Below are 22,337 nucleotides of genomic sequence, written 5' to 3' on the forward strand. Positions count from 1 at the left end.
TAGATGATCTAGTATCGATGTCCCCTGCCTAGTCCGAATCGGAGCAACCCTAGAACCCCTTTTTGGATCTGTGATATGTAATGCTAAGCCCAACTGTGTGAGCTAGGTATCATAGGACTTGGTATGCAACTTTTATATATGACTCTATAGGATTTGTAAGGTGGCAGCTTAGGAATAAGACTGCAAATGCGACATCGGGTCGGGTTTGGATCATGGCATACATGATCGATCCAATCATCAACTGGAATAGCTTTGTGTCCACTTCTAAGGCCTGCCTAGTGTTTGTAGCGAGCAATTTGGAGGCGTTGCTTTCTATAGGGGTATCCTTTCTGGTAGCGGCTTCCATGCCAAAGACTCCGAGGATTTTTTAGATATAGCTTTTTCAACTTAAATGGATTAATCGATTCTCTCGATCCCTTAATATTTCGATGCCTAAGAAGGTCTGGCATGGGCTTAAATCCTTTATCGTGAAGCGGCTAGATAATTGATCCTTTAAGACCGTACTGCTCGTATTAATATAGTCTGACCAGAATCTTCCCTTGAATTTGGATCCACACTCTCCAGCTTGATGAGATCCTTGGCCATTGTTATAGCAGTTTTATCTGCCATTGTCACACGCCAAGATAGAGGCTGTCCGCCCAGTCTCATGTCGATCGTCGCTCTCACACTCTAGATTGCTAAGTATGCATCGAAATGAGTTGAGATCGGATAACTTCACGGTGAGAGTCAAGGCTGTTCTCCCATCTGTAGGACGTGCCATAGGGTCCGAGCCAGCCTCCAAGAGCATTTCCACAAATGCCTTTCGCGATTCTTGGATTGCGAAGAGGAGTGACGTTAAATTTGCTAATTTCTCCTCTAGATCCAAGGATGATGTGGATAACATTAAAGCGACGACATCCTCGTTGTGAGATTGAATCATTGCATCGAAGATCAAGTCACCAAACCCCGATTGTTAGGCAGTCCTTAGGTCTCCTTCGGCATCCAGCAAAATTCTAAAGACTGCCAATCGACTGCTCCGGTTAGTACGTCCACGGACCGCGCAGTATAGGGCGTCTTTTTTATTGTTGTTAGTGGTGACATTGATCCAGAGCATCAAGATTCGTTCGAACCTCTGTCAGCCGCATAGCTTAACAGGCTCATAGAACCACCCCAGAATCCATCCTGGTTTATCAGGGGAGGATGCTCCTTCAGGACTAATTCCAAATGCGGAAATTTCAAGAGAGTTGGCTCCTCGCCATCATTTGATAGATTGGGCGGATTGGCGTGACTGTTGCTTTTAGTGGGCTCTAAGGTAGCAGCGTCTGCAATCGCTTCTGATGAGGCGTACTGTAATGTAAGCACTGTTGCAGAGCGGCGGAGTCGTACATAGCTTCGGAATGTCTGGATTCCAGCACTATCCTCAAAATGTCCACATCGCCGAATTTGCATAGGTAGGAGATGAGATGTCGGTTCCTTCTAAATAAAGTCTTTTCTTCATCGTAAAACTGCGGCGAGATTCCGTTTGTGCTAGATTCGCTGAAGTCTCATCATGTAGCTGAGGGAGATTTACGACTGCGCGAGCAGCAGCACTATGACCACCATAAGAGCTGCTACCATAGGATGTCTAAAATTTCCCCCATATAGTTCAAGGTGCTGGTATCTATCGGGGTGGATTCTAATAAGATCGGCACAACCGTATTCGCCGAGAAAGTACAAGAGGTGAGGGTGATGGTGCCTCCTGTCAGAACTGTTACGTGCCCACACGCAGCCTAGAGTATTGAAGGTCTCGAGGAATACAGTCTGATCTAAACCCTGTTTTTGTGCCCAATTCGCATGAAAGTAGATATGCTCTACTGCATATTGTGACAATGGGTATTCCTGAACACAATCTGGATGCCCGGGGTTCTTGACCACCTGTTCCATTCGTGCAGTATGTAACGAGATCTGGAGTAAGCAAATTCTCTTAAGAGTGTCATGACCTTGTCCCTCAAAATTCTTCGCAGTATTAATAGACGGGCGTCCATTTGCTGAAAGCGCAGTTTGTCCATCATTTCCTTCTGTTGAGCCTCGGAAAGTATTTTGTCATCGTCCTTGCTTCAGGAGAGCTTGGTCTAGGAGTTCTTGCTCTCGACCTCGGCCTAGACTCCTCTACGCATATTTCTTTATTCAATTCCCCGAGTGAAGGCTGTACAATACGCTGGATAGCCGCCGCAACCTTTTCGTACCGAGGGTCGTTAAGACCAGAGAGTCGACACATGTCCCTCCGATTGAGGCCATGCTTCGATGGGTACGCGCTATCATCAGAGCCTTGCACAATAACTTGGAGGCAGGGAGCGATGATAGAGCGTACTTGACGAGCTACGTGCAGGGAATGTCGTCAAGAAACACAACACTTGATACAGTATGTTGTAAGGAATAGAAGGGAGAGGATGTAACATTATTGTCCTAGTCTCTACACCAGGCTCCCCCAACTGCTCAGCCCCAGCCTTGCCTGCAGCCCTTAGTCAGGGACCTTTAACGCTTCTCATAGGCCGCGATATCTGTCTAGAAGTCAAAATTGACCTCTGGAAGCGGTTCGCAGAGTACGAAGCCTGCGTGGACGAAAAGAACCATACTGATGACGAAGAAGCGCCTGTCTTGTAGTGCGATATTCCAAGTCTTGATAGAAGAAGCCGATTTGAGTATCATGTATAGAACACCCAGACACTAACTACACTTGCCATCTACGTGTATAGCAGGGTAGGAGGTGGTGAGTACTCAATATCACCACAAACGTCAGTAATAGTGCACGCGTCAGGCTCCGTAGTGATGGGGTTTCCTGTTCTCTATAAGATGGAGATGTTTTAAAATAGCGAAATAATGGGGGGGTATACTCTGGATAGGGGTATACATTTATTATAACAGCACAAGAAGCAAACATACCCATATGATGACATATACCGAGAGACTGGTATAAATGCACTACTTCATTCACCCCCCCTACCCCAACCAACATCTAACTAACCTAAACCCCCCCTTCCAACCCCTCCAGGTCCTTAACCACACTAGCCTTCGTCCCAATCTTCCTCATCTGCGTATCCTCTAGCCTCTCCCCCCCCGCAAGTCTCATCTCCAACTCCTCAATCGCCCTCATCTTCTTCTGCAACCCCCTCAGCTTCTTCGCATGCGCCGACCCGCCTCCCGGGCTCAGCACCTCCTCCACCACCACCACCGGCTCCGGCACCGGCACCGCCGCCGCAGCAGCAGCGGGCGCGCGACGGGCAGGCGTAGACGGCGCCGCAGCAGTCCCAGCCGCAGGGGTATTACGCCCAGCCCCGCGACCGCCGTTGGCATTGCCATTCGCATTACCATTCGCCCTCTGCGCACCCCCGCCGGCAGCAACTCCCTCGAATCCAGGCGGCACAGCCGGCGCCCCGCCACCAGCCTTAATCTCCGCCTCCTTCGCCTTCTTCGCCTCGCGCTTCTTCTTATTCTTCAGCGCCGCCTTGCTGAGATTCTCATCCTCCGCACCCGCAGCTGGGGCCGCCTCAACCAGTTCCGCGCCTGGAACAGCGCGGCGCGCGCGCGGGCCTTGGTGGCCGAAGACGGGGGCGCTGACGAGGGAGGTCCCGTTGCTGACGGTGTGTGCGGCGCCGCCCTCGTCTTCGCGCTTGAAGTGGAGGGGAGTGCTGGTCCCGCGGGCTCCGGGGGGGCGGTAGGCGCCAGCGGGCTTGGAGGGGGTTTTCACGGTGGTGAGGTACTGCGCCGCGGACGAGTGTTGCGGGACTGGCGCGAGCGGGTTGGAGACCGTGTTGGGGCCCGGGAGGGACGGGCGCCATGCGACGTGGTAGAGTTCCACCATGTCTTCGTTGTAGACGATGGACCCGGCGACGTGGTAGATGCGGATTCCGTTGTCGACGCGGAGACGTGGGGATGTCGTCGCGGTGAGGAGGAAGCGCTCGTCGGGGCTCCATTCGCAGACGCTGGGGTTGCCGGACTCGATGGTCGTGAGCTTACGGTAATCCTTGCTCAGATCGTAGACGTCCACCTGGCCCGCGAGGTTGCCGAAGCCGGCGACGAGCACGAAGCGCCCGGTGGGCGAGAAAAGGATCGTGTTACGCGGCCCGAGCGGGAAGGAGTGCGTTGCCACGGCGCGGGTGTTGAAGATGGTCGTCTTGGCGGGCATGTAACCGTAGACGACGCCGAATTCGCGCGAGTTGGGCGACCAGGTGACGTCGTGGATGGGGCCCTCCTTGTCGAGAGTGATGCGCGAGTCGAAGCCGCCGTTGGCGCTGAGAACGTACAGCGTCGTCTCGCCGTAGTAGCTCTTGCCGGTCTTGTCGACCTCGGTCTGTGCGAGCACGATGAGTGTCGTGCCGAGGGCGTTCCACTTCAGCTGCACTTTGTCGCCCTTGAAGAAGGTCTTTTGTGACACGGCGGTGCCGAACTGAGGCACATTGAATACCTTGACTGCGGCGGGTTGGCCCTGATTTTCGTTAGCTGCGCCCTCGACGGAAAAGTCCTCAACGTAAAAATATACATACCTTGCGCTGTGGGATAAAGACAGCCACCGAATTATTGTTCCCCGGCGACAAGGCAAAATCTGCCACACCCTCGGCCCTCAGCCTGTTCCACGGCACGGCCAACTCATGGCTCTCATAGAACTGCACCTCATTTGTCACAACGCGCGCGCAGTACTTCTCATCAGCGGTATACTGCAAATTCCACCCCGTCTGACTCTTCTGCACCCAGCGACCCAGCACCGTGCGCTCCCCCTCCTCAATCGTCCGCCACACCTTCAAGTTCTTGACCGCATCGCCCGCCTCGTCCTTGCTCGGGCGCTCCCACGTAATAACATACGATCCGCGCGGCGAGAAGGCGAGCTCATAGACGTTCGGGACGGGCAGCTCTGCAACCGGAGCGCCAGTGGCCGAGTCAACGACGTGCACGCCCTCGACGGCGGCCCAGGCGAAGTAGCGTCCGCAGGGCGAGTAGATGCAGCAGCGCGAGTTTCCCTGGGGGCGCGTGAAGCCGGGCACGGACGCGTAGAGGGGCGCGGCGTCGGTGAGGCCGATTTCCTTGAGGGTGCGGAAGGCGAACTGCGGGGGGGGCGCGGTGGTGGTGGTGGTGGAAGCCATGGCTAGTTAAAGGCACGGCGTGTGTCGGGTTGGTGGGCCTGTGAGTCGTTTTTCTTCGTGGGTTGTGGTGGGCGTGTGAAGCTTGGTGCGTTCGTTGGTGGTGGTTGTGGTGTGTTGGGTTGTTGGCTTTGCGGAGTTTCGAAAGGATCGAGCGTAGTCGTACGGTTCGAGCTTGGGTTTGGTTGAACAAAGGGTTCCTTATGTCCAACTCTCCTAGAACAGAGAAAGGGTTGTGAAAGTAATCTCTTTGTTTTGTCGGTTGTCCGTTCGTGTTGTCCGTAGTCCGTCTGTTGGTAGATCAGGCAATCCTCTTTCGAAGTTTTGCTTGGTTGGCTGAGTTTTATTGGCTTGAAAATCACTGAGAACTGAATCCCAATAATATCTCGAGTTGGAAGAGGTGGAGAAGATGAAGAAGATGAAGAAGAAGAGGCCCTTTAGTAGCTTGTCTCTGACACCGAGGGTGAGGATTGGCGCGCGTGTGTGGAGAGAGAGAGGGGGGAAAGAAAGAGGTGAAGGAGGTGAAAGGAAGGAGACGGAGGTGAGGCGCCGGCGTGAGAATAATATTTGTGTGGGGCGCACAAAAACAGAACAGCGGCAACGCTTTTTTTTTAGTTTCATGGTTTGGTTGGTGGTGGTTTGGCGCTAGGGAAGTACAAGGAGTCAGGGCGAAAACAAGCACATGCAAAAGTACCCAACGCTACGGCAAGGCCGTGGAAGGTGTTGGTGATCTAGAAATATATTATTTCGTCAACATTTGTGGTTGTTTCTATTCGTTCACAGGGTTAGCAATTCGAATATAAACTTGAATACTAGGCTGTATTCATATTCATGAATAAAAATTATTCACATAACTTATTCATATTCATAAATACATAACGTACATGTATAGCGAAAGCGCCAAACAAGCGAAAGCGCCAAAATTATCTACCCTCACGACAAACATTGCGATAAATCTACCACAACATTAGAAATCAATTGAAACTACTCGGAGTCCTCTTCCTCAGAGGTGTCTATTACAATCTGACACGTGCGCGCATTGTGCCCAGTCTCACCACACTTGCCACAGCGACGGGCACGGGTTTCTTCCCTTGGCTTCCGACCACGGCTTGCCCTTATTTCCTGCTCTACCTGCTGCACAACATCCCTCTCATCCTGTAGCTCTTGCGCCCCTTGTTGACTAAGTGATCCTCCTTGCTGTAGTCGTGTTTTCCTAGCTCTCCGGCGCTTGCTTAGTACTTCATTTGCCTGTCGTAGGTTTTGGTTCTCTCCCTTTAGCAGTGCTAATTGATGCATTATTTGCGATGCACCCTTTGTAAACTGGTCAACAGCTGCATAGATTGAGGTTGGAGAGCTATTTTGATGGCGTGAAATCCGAGTTTTAATAAATGTAGACTGTGACATAGCTTCAATTGGGTTGTTTGGTGTCTGAGAAACCCAAGGTTGAGCAGTACCTGGGCGGGAGCTTGGAGGCGTTGGTGTCCTTAACTTAAGATCAAGTGTAGATATCACTCTCTCAGGGTCAAATGGAAGAAGCCCTGCCCCTCGGAACCCGCCTCGAATGTTACTTTCCGTCATTGTAGTGTTAAATGCAGCGTGGAAGGCAGGAAAGAAGTCATCCTTTGTAATATGAGAAATATGAGCCTGCATCATATCTTCAATTTGCCGACCATAGGCCTGCTTTAACGGGCCGAAACAGCCAACATCAAGTGGCTGGAGTAGATGAGAAGAGTGAGCAGGCATACAAAGCGTAATAATGTTGTGTTCCTTGCAGTACTTCTCAAACTCATCTGAGTGGTGGCTCTCATGACCATCAAGGACTAACAAGCGATAACCACCAACACTCCGGGCCTTTGTATGCTTCTCAAAGTGCTGAATCCAATCCATGCCTCTCTCGTTTGTAGTCCAGCCATTTTCAGTAACAGAAATCACCCAATCGCTTGAAAATCCACTATTCTCATACCAAGATGTAAGGTGGTTTTTGCCTGCAACAATGATAAATGGTGGTACTGCCCAACCTTGAGAACTAACGCCTTGGATTACTATCACCCATTCCCGATTACCAGGCTGTACCTTCTTTGCTTTTGCCCGCCCGTCTGAGCTTGTTACAACCATAGCAGTTGAGATAACGCCCATCATAAACCCAGTCTCATCAAAGTTGTAGATATCTGCTTCATCAATACCATATTTCGCAATTGTGTTACGCACAAGCTCAAACCAGCCATTAATAACTTCTGGATCTTCGCACTTAGCCCTCTGGTAGTCATATTTGCGCTGAAAGCGTGTCTGGAGCTCTACACGCCGCTTAACAAAGTTTGAAGCCCAACGCGACCCAACGCGTGACGCGTCGCGTGTTGCAAGTAGTCGACTTGCCATATCTTCAACAACAGACAGCCGAGGAGGAAACCCTTTGGCAGCTAGGTCGAGTATATACTGAACAAGGACAGACTCCTCTAGGTTAGTTAATTTCCGTGAGTTGGCTTGGATATCGCGTCGTGAAGGTACACCTTCTAGACGACGACCTAGCTTGCGGTGGTCCACAGAATAGATCCTAGCAGCAACTCGAAGGCGTAACTTTGGGTCGCTTTGCATAGCCTGGATAGCTAGCACTAATTGGCTTTCATCGTTTTTATGGGGCATGTTTTGTTGTTGAGGAATTTAACATTTAGTTGGGGGGTTTGGTCACCGCATCATTTTGGCGCTTTCGCTTGTTTGGCGCTTTCGCTATACATGTACGTTATTCATGAATATTAATGAATATTTGAAAATAGATGGCTCTAACTAAATTAAGTAAGGTAATTACTATATTAGGAATAGTACATAGATAAGATTAGATTCGATAAGAAAAGAAAAAAAGAGGAAATATAGAATGTTAAATAATATTCTAGAAAGTCAACCTTAAATTTGTACATAGCCTAAAACAACAACAAGAAGATAATGATAATTGTAATGGTGGGTGCACCAGATATGAGAATCTAGCCACCCCAAGGAAGGGATGAATTTACTAAGACAACACACTGTCTTAGGAAACAGAGCCAAAGGGTTGTAGCTTAGACTATTCCACAACGCAGCAATCAGGTGTGTGATGTAGTGAAGTGGTTCAGACAAGTTGCAACAAATGTTGAGTTTGAGAACTCAGGGGTAAGTCAGAGGTTAGCACCTCACTGACTTTTCAGAAACAAGGAGTAACAAGATCAATGCTTGGAAGCTTGGAAAAGACGTGGAAGTATGTGATAGTCGATTTACTGTATTGTCTGCTTGCCCTTTCTTAAGGAAAGGGCAATCCTATTTATGCTAAAGGAGTGTAGTTCTCTCATTTTCCAAGACTTTCCATGATTACCAGGCTTGGTAACTGTAGTCGACGTAAGAGAATCCCATAGAACCATCTCTTAGGTTCGTAGCCTATAGGAAGTAAAAGGAGGTCCAAGGTCAGAGTACCCCTATAGACAAATTATGTCATAGACAAATTATATCATAGACAAATTATGTCATAACTTAACCAATCTTGTGGGTAACTAAAGAGCGATGACATGTAATGAATCATAGAGGTTCGTAGGAGCTTTTAGAGCTATCGTTCATGCTCCTAGGCCTCTAGTTGGTAGAGATATGTCATGTGGTAATATGAGTGATGTCATGTAATGAATCATAGAGGGTTGTAGAGATATGCTATGTGGTCATATCAGCCCAGTAACTAAGGAGCAATGACGTGTAATGAAACATAGAGGGTTGTAGCAATCGTTGAGTAGTATTGCTCTTGTTGTTGGTGTGACAAGCCAAAATATGTATAGTGACTTGTAGGTTTGAGGAGGAGATTTCTAAGTTTGCTCTTGAGTTTGATAGCAAACTGAGTGCAACGAATGTCAGTATGACATGTTTGGAGGAGGAGGTGTCGATTCCACTGCAGCGATATGGGCTGAGAAGTTATCCATTGTAAGCAGTATAGAACGTGACGTACCAATATGAGTATAGAAAGCATTTAGCCAATCTGCCATAACAAATTGATTTATCCAAGCCTTCTTATTCTACCTCCAAACCCCACCCATTGCCCCTACATCAACGTGTTGTAAAGCTCGAGGCTTTTTAGCCTTTCCAATAAACCAAATAGGAAGTCGATCTGTTCCAGCAGCATTAACACAAATGGCTACTGATATGCGTGCTTTGTCCTTCTTCTGTCCTGAAATTGATCGTGTTGTAAAGCCCTTTGAAGGGCTCATCCTCCAGTAAAGCCCAGTCTCATCCATGTTGTAAATATTGTCCTCTAAAACCCCCGCAATAGTTTGTATAGCCTTCATTTGTTCTTCTGCAGTGACACCAATAGATCCAGCTTTGCCATGTAGAGTTTGATATAATATATTATGCCGTTGTCGAAACTTTACGATCCATCCGTAGCTAAATTCTGGCGTAGGTAGTCCACGGTATTGTGGTAGCTGATTCCAGATAATCTTCGTCTTTGATTGTAAGATTTCTGTAGTTGTAATGCCGCCACGCTCTTCAATAAGCCTCTGCCAGTCGTAAAGAGCAGCTTCTAATTCAGGCCAGGCGACAGTGCGGCGACGCTGAGCTTTAGAGCTGTTTGTTTCCAGAGTATTAGAAGTATCGTCAAGGTCCAAAAATTGAGAGCTAAGGGATTCTGAGACTGTAGATTGGCTAAGTCGATGATTGTATTTCGCGAGGAACCACTGTATATGTAATGGTGGGTGCACCAGATATGAGAATCTAGCCACCCAAGGAAGGGATGAATTTACTAAGACAACACACTGTCTTAGGAAACAGAGCCAAAGGGTTGTAGCTTAGACTATTCCACAACGCAGCAATCAGGTGTATGATGTGGTGAAGTGGTTTAGACAAGTTGCAACAAATGTTGAGTCTGAGAACTCAGGGGTAAGTCAGAGGTTAGCACCTCACTGACTTTTCAAAAACAGAGAATAACAAGATCAATGCTTGGAAGCTTGGAAAAGACGTAGAAGTATGTGCTAGTCGATTTACTGTATTGCCTGCTTGCCCTTTCTTAAGGAAAGGGCAATCCTATTTATGCCAAAGGAGTGTAGTTCTCTTATTTTCCATGACTTTCCATGACTAACCAGGCTTGGTAAATGTATTAGAAATCAAGTGCGACCCACAACTAGCTTGCTAATCATGTAGTGAACGTAAGAGAATCCCATAGAACCATCTCTTGGGTTCCTAGCCTATAGGAAGTGAAAAGGAGGTCCAAGGTCAGAGTACCTATAGACAAATTATGTCATAACTTAACCAATCTTGTGGGTAACTAAGGAGCGATGACGTGTAATGAATCATAGAGGGTTGTAGAAGCTTCTAGAGCTATCGTTCATGTTCCTAGGCCTCTAGTTGGTAGAGATATGCCATGTGGTAGTATTGGCCCACCCCCTTAAGGAGGAGATTTTCTTAATAACTTGTTCAATGAGTGTCCAAATGATATGCCGTGATGTATGTAGCATAAACAGATGTAGTAGAAGAGTTTGCAGCAATCGTTGAGTAGTATTGCTTCTGTTGTTGGTGTGATAAGCCAAGATATGTATGGTGACTTGTAGGTTTGAGGAGGAGATTTCTAAGTTTGCTCTTGAGTTTGATAGCAAACTGAGTGCAACGAATGTCAGTATGACAGTATAGTGGCCTTTTGTGTAGGTTTCGGATGGTGAGATCGATGCCAGGTTCGGAGGGCTTTTCGCTGTTCGAGAGACATAGAATAGAGCTTTTTCGAAGGCATTTTGAAGGTATTCTAAGAGTAGTCCAGTAATTAGTTTAAGTCGATAATTGGGAAAAGGGACTCAATATCGTGTGTATCGTGATTTGTATGACGAATGAAAGGATCCGAAGAAAGTTATCGAGTTATCCAGAAAATCGACTAATCGTGTATCGACTTAACGAGATAATACTGTATAGACGTTCTCGTGCGGGGTAGTTACCGAGGGAAGACCCTCCGACTTGGCACAGCAGCACACGTGACTCGACTCAGCACGTGAGGCTGCTCGTGACAGATACCTACCGACGTGCTATCTTCAACAACAACGACGCATTTTCAAGTTTTGCAATAGTTATAATTAGCAGGATAGAATAGGATGTAATATGCACTCTCCACCCGACGTCGAGACTTCGCTATGCTCTCGCCATCCACACAGTAGCAGCGTCAAGTGTTCGATGGGGATCTCACCTGGCCATGACGTCGAGTCTGGGCTGGTATCCCTTGCCAATCCTCAGAGACCAAAGGCACCTACGATAACAGTCACTCCAGGTGTGAGTTTGCCCACATGCGCCTCTCGTCTCACTTCGCCCTGTCTCACTCCATCCTGTCTCACTCCATCCTGTCTCACTCCATCCTGTCTCACTCCATCCTGTCTCACTCCATCCTGTCTCACTCCATCCTGTCTCCCTCATCAGACCATCTTACAGGCCTCTCAGGATGACCGCGATATTTCATCGACGACGGGTTTAGCAACGTCCTGTGATGCGCCCCAACGCGTTGTCGCCGTCGATAATGCCTTGCAGCCGCTTTTGGGACCTGGCGCAGGGCGCGGCCGAAGTTCTTCGTCGTCCTCTTTTGCGTCGTCTCTTCGGCCTGACGCACCACCCAAGCGTATCTTTCCCAACATTCCCATCGACGCGTCTGCGTTAGGAAGTCTGGAGCCTTACCCTCGCTCGCCTTCTTTCCATGATGGGTCCTCGACCACCACCATGGCTCCAGTATTCTCTATTGGAAGATCGCGCGCGTCTTCGGGGATAACTGTGATGAGACACGAAGACAACGACAATATTCTAGCGCCTGATCCTGGTAAAGGAGTTTCTTCTCACATCGAGGATAATCCGTTTGCGTTCGGCCCTAATGTGATCGCCGAGGTGATTGCTTCAAAAAGCCTCACGGAATTTCAAGCGTTAGGTGGACTCGCAAAGCTAGCACAAGGCCTGCGGACAGATCTTTTCACTGGCTTGAGCCTAGACGACGCATGGCTACACGACACTATTCACAGCGGGTCAGCGTCGCGAGCTACGGCGGCGAGACATCAAGAGAGTTACCAGGATTTGCAGGCTAGGAGGGCTGTGTATGGGACGAATCGTCTCCCAGACCAGAAGACAAAGGGTATCTTCGAGCTCATGATTTTGGCACTTAGCGACAAGGTCTTAGTTCTTCTCTCCGTTGTCGCCATTATCTCTTTCTTCTTAGGTCTGTATCAGGCTTTCGGTCAGCCTCATGAGCCGGGCCAACCACGTGTCGAATGGGTGGATGGCGTTACAATCATGGCTGCTGTTATCATCGTCGTCGTCACGGGGGCCTTGAACGACTATCAGAAGGAACGGCAATTTGCTCGACTTAACAAGAGGGTGAGCTATTTTCTAATCTCACGACGACTCTCATTCCACGACTATATTACTGGGATAACGTGCAAGGGCTAACATTTGGTATGCAGAAAGAAGATCGCATGGTCAAAGCAATCCGATCGGGGAGGTCGGTAGAAATTTCCATATATGACGTCCTCGCAGGTGATGTGCTGCACCTAGAGCCTGGAGATCTTGTCCCGGCGGACGGTATTCTAATTTCCGGTTATACTGTTCGATGTGATGAATCTTCCATGACTGGAGAATCCGAACAGATACAAAAAGTCACTGGGGGCGAGGCCCTGGCTAAACTACATACGTCCGGAGATGTGGACAGCTTAGATCCCTTCATCATCGCTGGGAGCAAGATTTTAGAAGGAATTGGCACGTACATTGTCACAGGCGTCGGTATGAACAGCACACACGGGCGACTGATGATGAGTCTGACAGAGCGTACCGACGAAACACCATTACAAAAGAAGCTGAGCATTGTGGCGGACAAAATTGCCATAAGTGGAGTGGCCGCGGCCGGGGTCTTGTTCGTTGTTCTCACAGCCAAGTTCCTGAGTCAACTTTCGGGAAGCCACGACTCTCCATTTGAACAGGTCCAGGCATTCCTGCGAATATTCATCGTCTCGATCGCCATTGTTGTTGTAGCTGTCCCAGAAGGACTACCTCTGGCTGTCACACTAGCACTGGCAATCGCTGTGACACGAATGCTGAAGGATAACAACCTTGTGAGGATCTTGTCGGCTTGTGAAACGATGGGAAATGCGACTACTGTGTGCTGCGACAAAACGGGGACCCTCACCGCGAACAGGATGACAGTTTGTGCGGGAACTGTAGGCGTTGCGGGTCGGTTTTTGGATGAGGGGAGTCAACCAGGCGGTAGCCAATCACGACATGGTTCTATTAGGCCCAGCTCATACACAAGCATGGAAGGAACACCAGGAAGTTCTGCTTGGAAGGATGGGGCTGTTCCGACGGGGAAGTTTTGTTCTCTACTTGCCTCAGACCTCCGAGACATCATGGTGAAATCCATCGCCATCAACTCCACTGCCTTTGAAGGCGAGGAAGACGGCATGCGGGCTTATATCGGTTCGAAGACCGAGGCTGCACTCTTGACATTCGCGAGAGACTGGCTGGGAATGCAACCACTCCATGAAGAACGCGCAAACGCTGAGGTGGTTGAAGTTTACCCATTCAACTCGACCAGAAAGTGCATGGCTGTTGTGACACAGCTGCCCTATGGCTCGCATCGAATATATCTAAAAGGAGCGCCTGAAATTGTCTTGGAGAAGAGCAGTCGAGTCATTTCTAAGACAACTTCCCAGCTGAGCGAGCACGTACATTTGACAAAAGATAGGCTTGACGTGCTGACGGGAGCCATCAATGAATACACGTCTCAGTCGTTGCGGGCTCTTGGCTTCGCATACAGGGACTTACCATCATGGCCTCCCCCAGGAGATGAGGTAGGCGAGGACATATTTGCCGACATGACGTTCTTAGGCGTCCTGGGACTCCAGGATCCGCTCAGACCTGGAGTTGAGGCGGCTGTTGCACTGTGCCAGCATGCAGGAGTATTTGTAAGAATGGTGACCGGCGACAACGTCAGAACAGCTCAGGCGGTTGCGAGAAAATGTGGCATTCTCACGGAATCCGGTGTTATTATGGAAGGCCCAGATTTCAGAAAATTGTCCATTCCCGAGATGGACAGCATACTGCCGCATCTGCAGATGCTCGCAAGATCTAGTCCAGAAGATAAGAGGATGCTTGTGAAGAGACTAAAAGAGATAGGAGAGACCGTAGCCGTGACAGGCGATGGCAGTAATGACGGCCCAGCTTTGAGAGCGGCAGATGTTGGGTTTTCGATGGGTATCTCTGGCACTGAAGTTGCCAAGGACGCATCGTCAATCATCTTGATGGATGACAACTTCTCGTCGATTGTCAAGGCAATTGAATGGGGTAGGACGGTGAACGACGTAATCAAGAAGTTCCTTCATGTTTGTTTACATATTAAAGAGTGGAGCGAATCTCGACTAACATCAATCACAGTTTCAACTTACGGTTAATGTCACTGCAGTCACGCTCACCTTCGTATCTGCGGTTGCAAGTGACAAGGAAGAATCCATACTTACCCCGGTTCAGCTGCTTTGGGTGAATCTCATTATGGACACCTTCGCTGCTCTCGCTCTCGCCACGGAGCCTGCGAACCCAAATGTTCTTGAGAGGGAGCCAGAGAGGAAAACGGCACCACTGATCTCGCCTACTGGCTGGAAAATGATCATTGGACAAGCTATATACCAACTCATTATCGTCATGATTTTATATTTTAAAGGAGGCGAGATGCTTGGATATACGCAGCCGGAGGATATGGAAAGACTCCAGACGCTGATCTTCAACGCTTATGTCTGGATGCAAGTTTTTAATCTGACCAAGTAAGCTATCAAATGGGGTTTGCCGAGCCTCTTCCAAAGCTAACTATGCGCCAGCAACCGTCGACTTGACAGCAAGCTCAATGTATTCAGTGGCATCCTCCAGAACCCGTTCTTCATTGCTGTCAATATTGTCATCATTACAGGTCAAGTTCTCATCATATTCTTTGGGGGCAGCGTGCTCTCTACGACACGGCTCTCCGCAAAGGAGTGGGCAATATCTCTTGTCTTGGGATTCGCGTCTCTTCCCGTTGGCATGTTACTTCGTCTCACTCCCGACGTATCACTTCAGCGAATCCTCACCTTCCGGGTGGGTAAGCAGAGGTCAAGGGAGACTCTGGCGTCGGAGGCTTCTGAGGGCGACCAGTGGCACCGTGCCATCGAGAATGTGCGTTTTAAGCTTGGTTCTAAAAGACAACCCCGCAGCTCGCGATGGGAACGTCTGCGACATGGGATTTTACCCTTGGTCAAGGCAAAAATATTTGGAGGGGCCCGGGATGATGGAGAGGTGGACGAAATAAGCCCTTTACTTCCTTTCAATAGCAGACAGGATCTCTCACGGACAAGTTCGATTTGTTCACCTGCTGCTGCAGTCATGGCAGGCATTGTCGCAGGGGGGGTGGCTGGATGGCCACGTGTACCAGATGAGACATAAAATTTAGATCTCTAGCTATAAATTTTCTATGTTCTAGTTTAGAATCATCTGCTTTCTCGTATTCACTATTCGCACCTCCCCTGGGCAGTCTTGCCCAAGCTATTTTTAAAAAACCATCGAATAGTTCAGCGGTTAGTGGGGGACAAGGGCTACACATTTCATTAGCGACGAGTTGTCATCCAGGCTGCACGACTCAGTAGGAAAGAACTTGTTAATATCAAGGCTAAAGATGCATCTGTGATTAGCTTGGCGCAGATCCGTGGCTAAGCATCTGCGATCGGCTTGGCGATCGGCTTGGCTTGTATCGACTTGGCGATCGACTTGGCGCCGAGTTGGGCAGAATAACGTTCGGTTTGTTTTAGTGAGCGATCATGCGAAGCTCTGGCAATACTTTTGCGGGTCGTTACAATCATACAGGAGGGGGATAGTATATGCTTGACTAATGCAATAAACACTAGCAACAAGAGAATGCTGCAGAGCCTCATTGAGAGCGGGAAGTATGAGAAGGTCACATCGCCACAGTGGTTAATCCTGTTCTTTGCACTGATCGTTTAGGTGGCGATCGGTCCGGCACTGTCCTTCGATTCAAACTGGTGGCTCCTCATCGGCACGTATGCCGGGCTGATAGGCATGAACGACGGATTCGTGCTACGCAATGTGCACAACGTACTACACGGCTACGAAGATGCCCAGTTTGTCCAGGTGACGTACTACACGGCTATGAAGATGCCCAGTTTGTCCAGGTGACGTACGACGACATGGACATGCTTGCTGTGATTGGCGTCACGCAGCTCAATGAAGAGCCCGTCGCGGCCAACTCACTCACCTACCGAATCTCGGTCAAGATGGGTGACTTCTGCTCACACGAACTCACGGTCGTGTTTAGGGCCATCATGATCCTAGACCTGATCGTTGGCGCCAGTGCGATGGGCTGGAGGCTCGTAATGTCCCGCCTAGTATCATCGAATCATTCTTCACGATGATCCTGATCACTAGATACAGAGATGCTAAGAGGCGTGTCGGCCTTCACAACATCTACCGACGGAGCTTACGGAGGTCAAGATTGATTCGCTTTAGGCGAGTAAGAGCTACGAGAAGTGTAGAAAAGCAAAATTGAGTTGGATAGGGGGAGGAGCTAATATTATGACGCCTTTGTTCAACACAACGGTCAATTTAGCTTCAGTAGCCTCTAAAAGCTTTGTTGAATTACCTGATTTTTCGCGTTGATTTAAATATAGAGATCATGATCTCAAGTAGTTGCTTTCCTTTTACAATACTATCGTCCTTAACCACTGTCCTACGTTGCTGTTGCTTCGTGCCTTGTAGGGCTATTAGTACCTAGTGGGGTTGAAATGCTGAGTTTCGTTTTTGAATCTCTGAGAGTCTGTATGAAATGGAATATGAGCGCTATTGATTGTTCAAGAGTTGCTTTACCTTACCAAATACCTCTAATCCATTCTTTCCCGCCTGCATGTTCGGCGAGAGAACTGTGCGGCTTGTATCGTCCTAGTTAGTAGCGAATGAGTCTCTGCAAGGCACGTCCGGTCATATGCGTATACCCCATCACCCCCTCCACTAAGCTAGTTGTATCAACCTTCCTAAAACATTTCAACACATCCCCCCCGTAGCCACGCGAACAGCATACATATCTACATTTGCCTTTCGAAAAAATTATAATTACTGCATTACCCAAACACCTATACCTGCTATTAAACTACACCCACCCCGCTACCCAACCTAGGTGCTATCGCCATCCAGATGCGTTTTGAGACTCCTTATACCAACCATCCACCAACCTATTATACGCCACAACCCTGAGGTCACCCTTCCTCCAACCCAAGGATTAGCCCGCTATTAAAACCATAACCCCCACCACTTCAAAACTACCCAACACCCCCACCACCCGCTACACTTTCCATACCTCCCATCCCTATCCCTCCTCCCCCTCCCATCCCCATCCCCATCCCCATACCCATCCCCCCCTCCCCTCCCCCACCTCCAATCCCCAACCCCCCCAAACCCACCCCCCTCCCCCCCCTCCCAACCTTCTTAGCCCACCTCAATCCACAGCCATTACACAAATCCCTCTTCCCACTCGGACCCCTCCTCCACTCCGGCGTCGTCCGCGCCTGACAATTCGCACAATCCCTCTCTCCCCCACCCCCCTGCTCCTTCCTCCTCTTCCGCTTTCTGCGGAGAGAGAGTAGGGCCGAGAGTTCGGTGGTGAGAGAGGTGTTGTGGCGGGTTAGGGATGTGAGTTCTGACTGCCAGGATGTACACCTCGCAGGCTGCAATTCCGTAATCAGCGGCGTCTCCAAGCCCGTCGACTCATCCGCCACAGCAGAATTACCCGCCTGGTTAGACGCCCTCATGCTCGGCTTCACCAACCTCGTCAACGCCACCAAAAACCCACACTTGCCCCCATCCCCCGCAAACAAACTAGTAACAGCCAAAACCCCCACCCCCCTCTTATTCCTAACCTCATGCCTCCACCCCCTCCCCCCCCCCCCCCAAGAAATTCCTCAAACCCCACCCTCTGCTCCCCCGGCAACAGAGCCTGGAAGCTCGTCCCCACCAACGAAACGGGTGAGCGATCGAGGAGCGTGCGGACGGAGGCGGAGATGTATAGGATTAACCCCGATGTGGAGAGTTTGCTCCAGATATCGGAGTCGGTTGGTGCGGAGAGGGAGAGGGTGGTATGGGGGAGGGAGTAGATGGGGCGTTCGCGGCTGGTTATGAGGAGGGTTTTGAGAGTGCTGTTGCTGGGGGTGCTGGAGGGGCGGAGGCGGCCGTGGGTTTCGAACCAGATGTAGCCCCGTGTTGCGTGGCGGATGCGGAAGATGGAGGTTATGCTCCCCCCGCCGGTTGAGGAAGAAGCATCCTTTAGATCCCGCATCACGGACACGATATCACTCGGATGACAAATAGTCGATAGAGCCGTCCCGACTAACTCCTCAGGTGCATACCCGAGGATCCGCTGGCTCGAGGGTGAGACGTAGAGGAAGTGCCCTGTGGGTGAGAGGATGTGTATCACATCCGGGCTATTCTCCAGCAGAAGCGTGTCCCGGAGACCAGTGCGATCGTAGTTCAGCCCGGCTTGGTAGGATGTTAGTAATGTCGAGACCTCCCCCGGGCTGAGCGTTACGGTGGTGTCGAGGTGCGGTGGGGTGGGAAGAGGAGGGCGGGGAGTGTAGGGCGGGAGGTGGTGCTGGGAGTAGTTGACTGAGTAGGTCCCGGTTGTGCTTTTGGAGATGATGGCGGAGGGGTTATCGACGAGGTCGATTTGGAATCCGACGTAGTATTTCACTTCCTCCGTGTCCCAGGTTATAGGAACCATAGTGAGGAGGTTAGTGAATGGCTGCCCCCCCTTTCGATAATTAATCAAACTGCATTGTACCTCTCGCCTCTTCAACACCCCCCGTTTTAAGGCATATACAGCAGCATCATCGACGTATTTCCTCTTCTGCCCCTTTTTGGATTTGCCGTCGGGGGATTGAAGGAATCGACAGTTCTTCATCCACACCTCGTTCTTGTTGTAGCCGGTGAGACGTGAGAAGATCTCCGAGGCGTAGATTATGGGGTTATCGGGCATGGTGGCGTCGCAGACTACGAAGGCACACGACATGTCGACGGAGCCGAGGTCGGTCTCGGGGTTGGTTCGCGAGGTAACTTTCATTAGTATACCTTCGATGTTGAACCCGCTGCTGGAGTTATGGTTCGTAAATGTGGTATTCGTAGTGGAGCTAACGGGTCCGTTAAACGCCTCTGCGGTCGTTGTGAGAACTAGCGGGGAGTATGTCTCCATATTAGGCATTTCAAGAGGTATTGATGGAATCGTAGGAATCGAAGGGATTGACGTCGTAGCGTATAATACTGGGCTTTGAGTCATGCCGGTGCTAAATTCGACACGGTTGATGCGTCTTGGTATATGGCTATTACGCTGGGATGTATTGTGGGATTCGACAAGAGGCATTTCGCCGCGTGAGCCATGGCCTAATGACACACTTGATGTGCCACTGTTGACCTGTGATGCTGCGCTGAGTGCGAATTCCGAGGAAATGGGGTCCATAGACGGGCCTGAGAATGGCTGTGTGAAGCTACTTGGGTTGAAGATGATGGGTGCCTGGGTCTCCTGCATCCCAGGAAACGCCATCATATCGCTCATCATATTCGTTGGTATTCCTTGAGGAGGGAGGGCCTGGTAGGCGGTGGGAGATTCAATGGCGACGGAGGTTTGGGCCATTAGTGAGAAATTTGTCGGGTTTCCGGCCATATCCATATCCATATTCGCCCCCATGTCGCCGTATCCTCTCGATACATCTAATTCCTGTATCGAAGGCCTCCTGCTGTGGACATTGATATCTCCGTATCCCACTGCCACCTCTAGTTCTTGTATTGAAGGTCTCCTGCTCTGGATACCAATGTCTCCATACCCTCTTGGCACCTCCAGCCCTTGCATCGAAGGCCTCCTGCTTTGCACTAGAAGGCTTGCGTTCGACGCGGCAGAAGTAAACTGGAAGTTATTGAGAGCCGCCTGACCCGAGCCGAATTCCATCATAGAGCCTCTGCGATTCTGAATAGGCGTATATATATCATCCATATCGCCTCCAAACTGCTGCAGAGGCAAGCTCTGCCGCCGCAGAAGCTCCTTGCTATTCTGGCGCACAATATCATCCAGCGTATCTCCTCCCCCCATCAAATCAGACATATTCGTCATGTCCATAGCCTCGTTTTCGCATACCGGCCCCAGCATGGCCATGCCCATGGCCTGGCTTCCAATATCATTTTGTGGGTATCGCCGTTGAGCAGACTGCTGCTGCTGCTGCTGTGGCTGTTGCTGCGACCGATCCTCGCGAGTATATTGCGGCCCGAAGAATTCATGCATGGCGCTGCCAGTTGCGTCATGAGGCGGTCGTCGTCCTGGATATCGTGCGTATAGGTATCATGGAGGCTTCCTTCGGCACGCGATGTCCACTATCCGGGAAGTCGCGCAGCCTATACCGACGATGATCCCCCACACCGCACGAGAGGCGCTTAAGTCCAGCTATATACCGCGCAAGGTGCAATTGGGGCAGGCAATATGACTGCCTGGGGGAAAGTGAGAGTTCTTCCCGAATCGAGGGCGTCGAAGCCGTGACTAGAATGCAAGGCTGGAATTCGGACAGCGCGTCGGGGAGTGGCGGAGAAGACACAAACATAGAGTCTCTGCGTGGTCCCAGCGCGTCAGATACAGGGCGAGGCATAGACGTGAGGAGCGTGTGTGTGTGTGCTCTATAGCGGGACTTGCAAAGGAGCGGCGTGTGGGAGGATTAGAGTTGGTCCGCGTGGAAGGTCTGCATTTATTCCATAATCATACCGCCGTTATCACACTCCAGGAGAGGGCGCATATGCAAGACAGCTAGTGTCTTGTTTCAAGAGGGATTCTTTGCGTTCTTTGCATTCTTTGTGTTCTTTGCATTCTTTGCGTTCTTTGCGTTCTTTGCGTTCTTTGCGGTCTTTGCGTTCTTTGCGTTCGTTGGGGGGGATTTTGTGGATTTTTGGTCACATACGATAGAATAACAAAAGAGACGGGGCTGGGGAGGGGATGGGGTACGACATATGGACTAGGAATCTCGGTACTCATCTGACATGTACCAGTACATCGGAGAGTGAAAGGGCGGGGAAGATTGGGAGGAGATGGAGGAGGAGATGGAGGAGGAGATGGAGGAGGAGATGGAGGGGGAGATGGAGATTTCTGGGAGGGTGGGAAGACGAGAAAGGGAGACGAGAGGGGAAGTGAGAGACAGTAAGGAGAGTTCTAGCCTACCACAGGGGGTTTGTGGCACTGGCATCCTAAGAGATTCCCCGTAGATTCGGGGTAGATTTGCACTGGATTCCCCGTAGATCGGGGTAGATTTGCACTGGATTCCCCGTAGATCGGGGTAGATTTGCACTGGATTCCCCATAGATTCCGGGTAGATTTGCACTGGATTCCCCGTAGATCGGGGTAGATTTGCACTGGATTCCCCATAGATTCCGGGTAGATTTGCACTGGATTCCCCGTAGATCGGGGTAGATTTGCACTGGATTCCCCATAGATTCCGGGTAGATTTGCACTGGATTCCCCGTAGATCGGGGTAGATTTGCACTGGATTCCCCATAGATTCCGGGTAGATTTGCACTGGATTCCCCGTAGATCGGGGTAGATTTGCACTGGATTCCCCATAGATTCCGGGTAGATTTGCACTGGATTCCCCGTAGATCGGGGTAGATTTGCACTGGATTCCCCATAGATTCCGGGTAGATTTGCACTGGATTCCCCGTAGATCGGGGTAGATTTGCACTGGATTCCCCATAGATTCCCCGCTGGATCTCCGGCTGGTTTCCAGGAAGTTCTCGGTCAGTTGCTTGGAAGTACTGGTACCAGACGTTGTGCTTGGGCTGCATGTACATTCTTTGTACGCCCCTTTTGGTCTTGATGTCTTATATCTGATATCGCGCTTGGCCTTGGAGTTGCAGCCAGTAGAAGAAGCCGGAGGTATGGTCTAGTGCTAGTATATAGCTATCCCATAAGTTATAAGTTATACCTATATACCTTAGGTAAGGAGTAGTGGACTCGTACAGCATAAAGGCCTAGATGAGTAAATTAGTTAAAAGGGGACGGACTGAATAACGAGCACTTGCAAACAATACTGGAATTACTCGAGTAACCTGAGGCCTGGGATATCATATAACGAGCTGCCGAATTTAATATAACGAGTCTCTCACTCTAGGGTATAAGTCTAGGGTATAAGGGGTTGTTGTGTTGCTATGTTGTTATGATATGAGTTTGTTGTAGTTTACGAC

The 22,337-nt window shown here is 49.9% G+C and overlaps 5 protein-coding genes across 5 annotated transcripts; 1 reads left to right on the top strand and 4 right to left on the bottom strand.

Moving 5' to 3' along the window:
• Positions 1–2,983: 2,983 nt before the first annotated feature.
• VC83_09181 (uncharacterized protein) lies at positions 2,984–5,606 on the bottom strand (the record flags this gene model as incomplete). Its single annotated transcript, XM_024472626.1, has 2 exons — positions 4,503–5,606; positions 2,984–4,444 (listed from the first exon to the last, which is right to left on the bottom strand). The coding sequence occupies exons 1-2, from the start codon at positions 5,094–5,096 to the stop codon at positions 2,984–2,986; spliced, it is 2,055 nt and encodes a 684-aa protein (XP_024319853.1). The 5' UTR covers positions 5,097–5,606.
• Positions 5,607–11,120: 5,514 nt separating this feature from the next.
• VC83_09182 (uncharacterized protein) lies at positions 11,121–16,058 on the top strand. Its single transcript, XM_024472627.1, has 5 exons — positions 11,121–11,345; positions 11,511–12,428; positions 12,515–14,425; positions 14,478–14,860; positions 14,915–16,058. Exons 1-5 carry the CDS (start codon positions 11,178–11,180, stop codon positions 15,510–15,512), a joined length of 3,978 nt encoding a protein of 1,325 aa, XP_024319852.1. The 5' UTR covers positions 11,121–11,177; the 3' UTR covers positions 15,513–16,058.
• Positions 16,059–17,209: 1,151 nt separating this feature from the next.
• On the bottom strand, positions 17,210–17,936 carry WC1_1 (blue light receptor; the record flags this gene model as incomplete). Its single annotated transcript, XM_024472628.1, has 2 exons — positions 17,558–17,936; positions 17,210–17,215 (listed from the first exon to the last, which is right to left on the bottom strand). The coding sequence occupies exons 1-2, from the start codon at positions 17,882–17,884 to the stop codon at positions 17,210–17,212; spliced, it is 333 nt and encodes a 110-aa protein (XP_024319851.1). The 5' UTR covers positions 17,885–17,936.
• A 45-nt stretch (positions 17,937–17,981) lies between these two features.
• On the bottom strand, positions 17,982–20,755 carry WC1_2 (blue light receptor; the record flags this gene model as incomplete). The annotated part of the gene is made up of 3 exons (XM_024472629.1): positions 17,982–17,987; positions 18,046–20,432; positions 20,488–20,755. 3 exons carry the CDS (start codon positions 20,753–20,755, stop codon positions 17,982–17,984), a joined length of 2,661 nt encoding a protein of 886 aa, XP_024319857.1.
• A 589-nt stretch (positions 20,756–21,344) lies between these two features.
• On the bottom strand, positions 21,345–22,312 carry VC83_09185 (uncharacterized protein; the record flags this gene model as incomplete). The annotated part of the gene is made up of 2 exons (XM_024472630.1): positions 22,185–22,312; positions 21,345–22,124 (listed from the first exon to the last, which is right to left on the bottom strand). The coding sequence occupies exon 2, from the start codon at positions 21,942–21,944 to the stop codon at positions 21,345–21,347; it is 600 nt and encodes a 199-aa protein (XP_024319856.1). The 5' UTR covers positions 21,945–22,124; positions 22,185–22,312.
• Positions 22,313–22,337: the final 25 nt, after the last annotated feature.

The sequence above is a fragment of the Pseudogymnoascus destructans genome (genome assembly GCF_001641265.1).
Source record: "Pseudogymnoascus destructans isolate 20631-21 unplaced genomic scaffold scaffold_34, whole genome shotgun sequence".
NCBI classification, from domain to species: Eukaryota; Fungi; Ascomycota; class Leotiomycetes; order Thelebolales; family Thelebolaceae; genus Pseudogymnoascus; species Pseudogymnoascus destructans.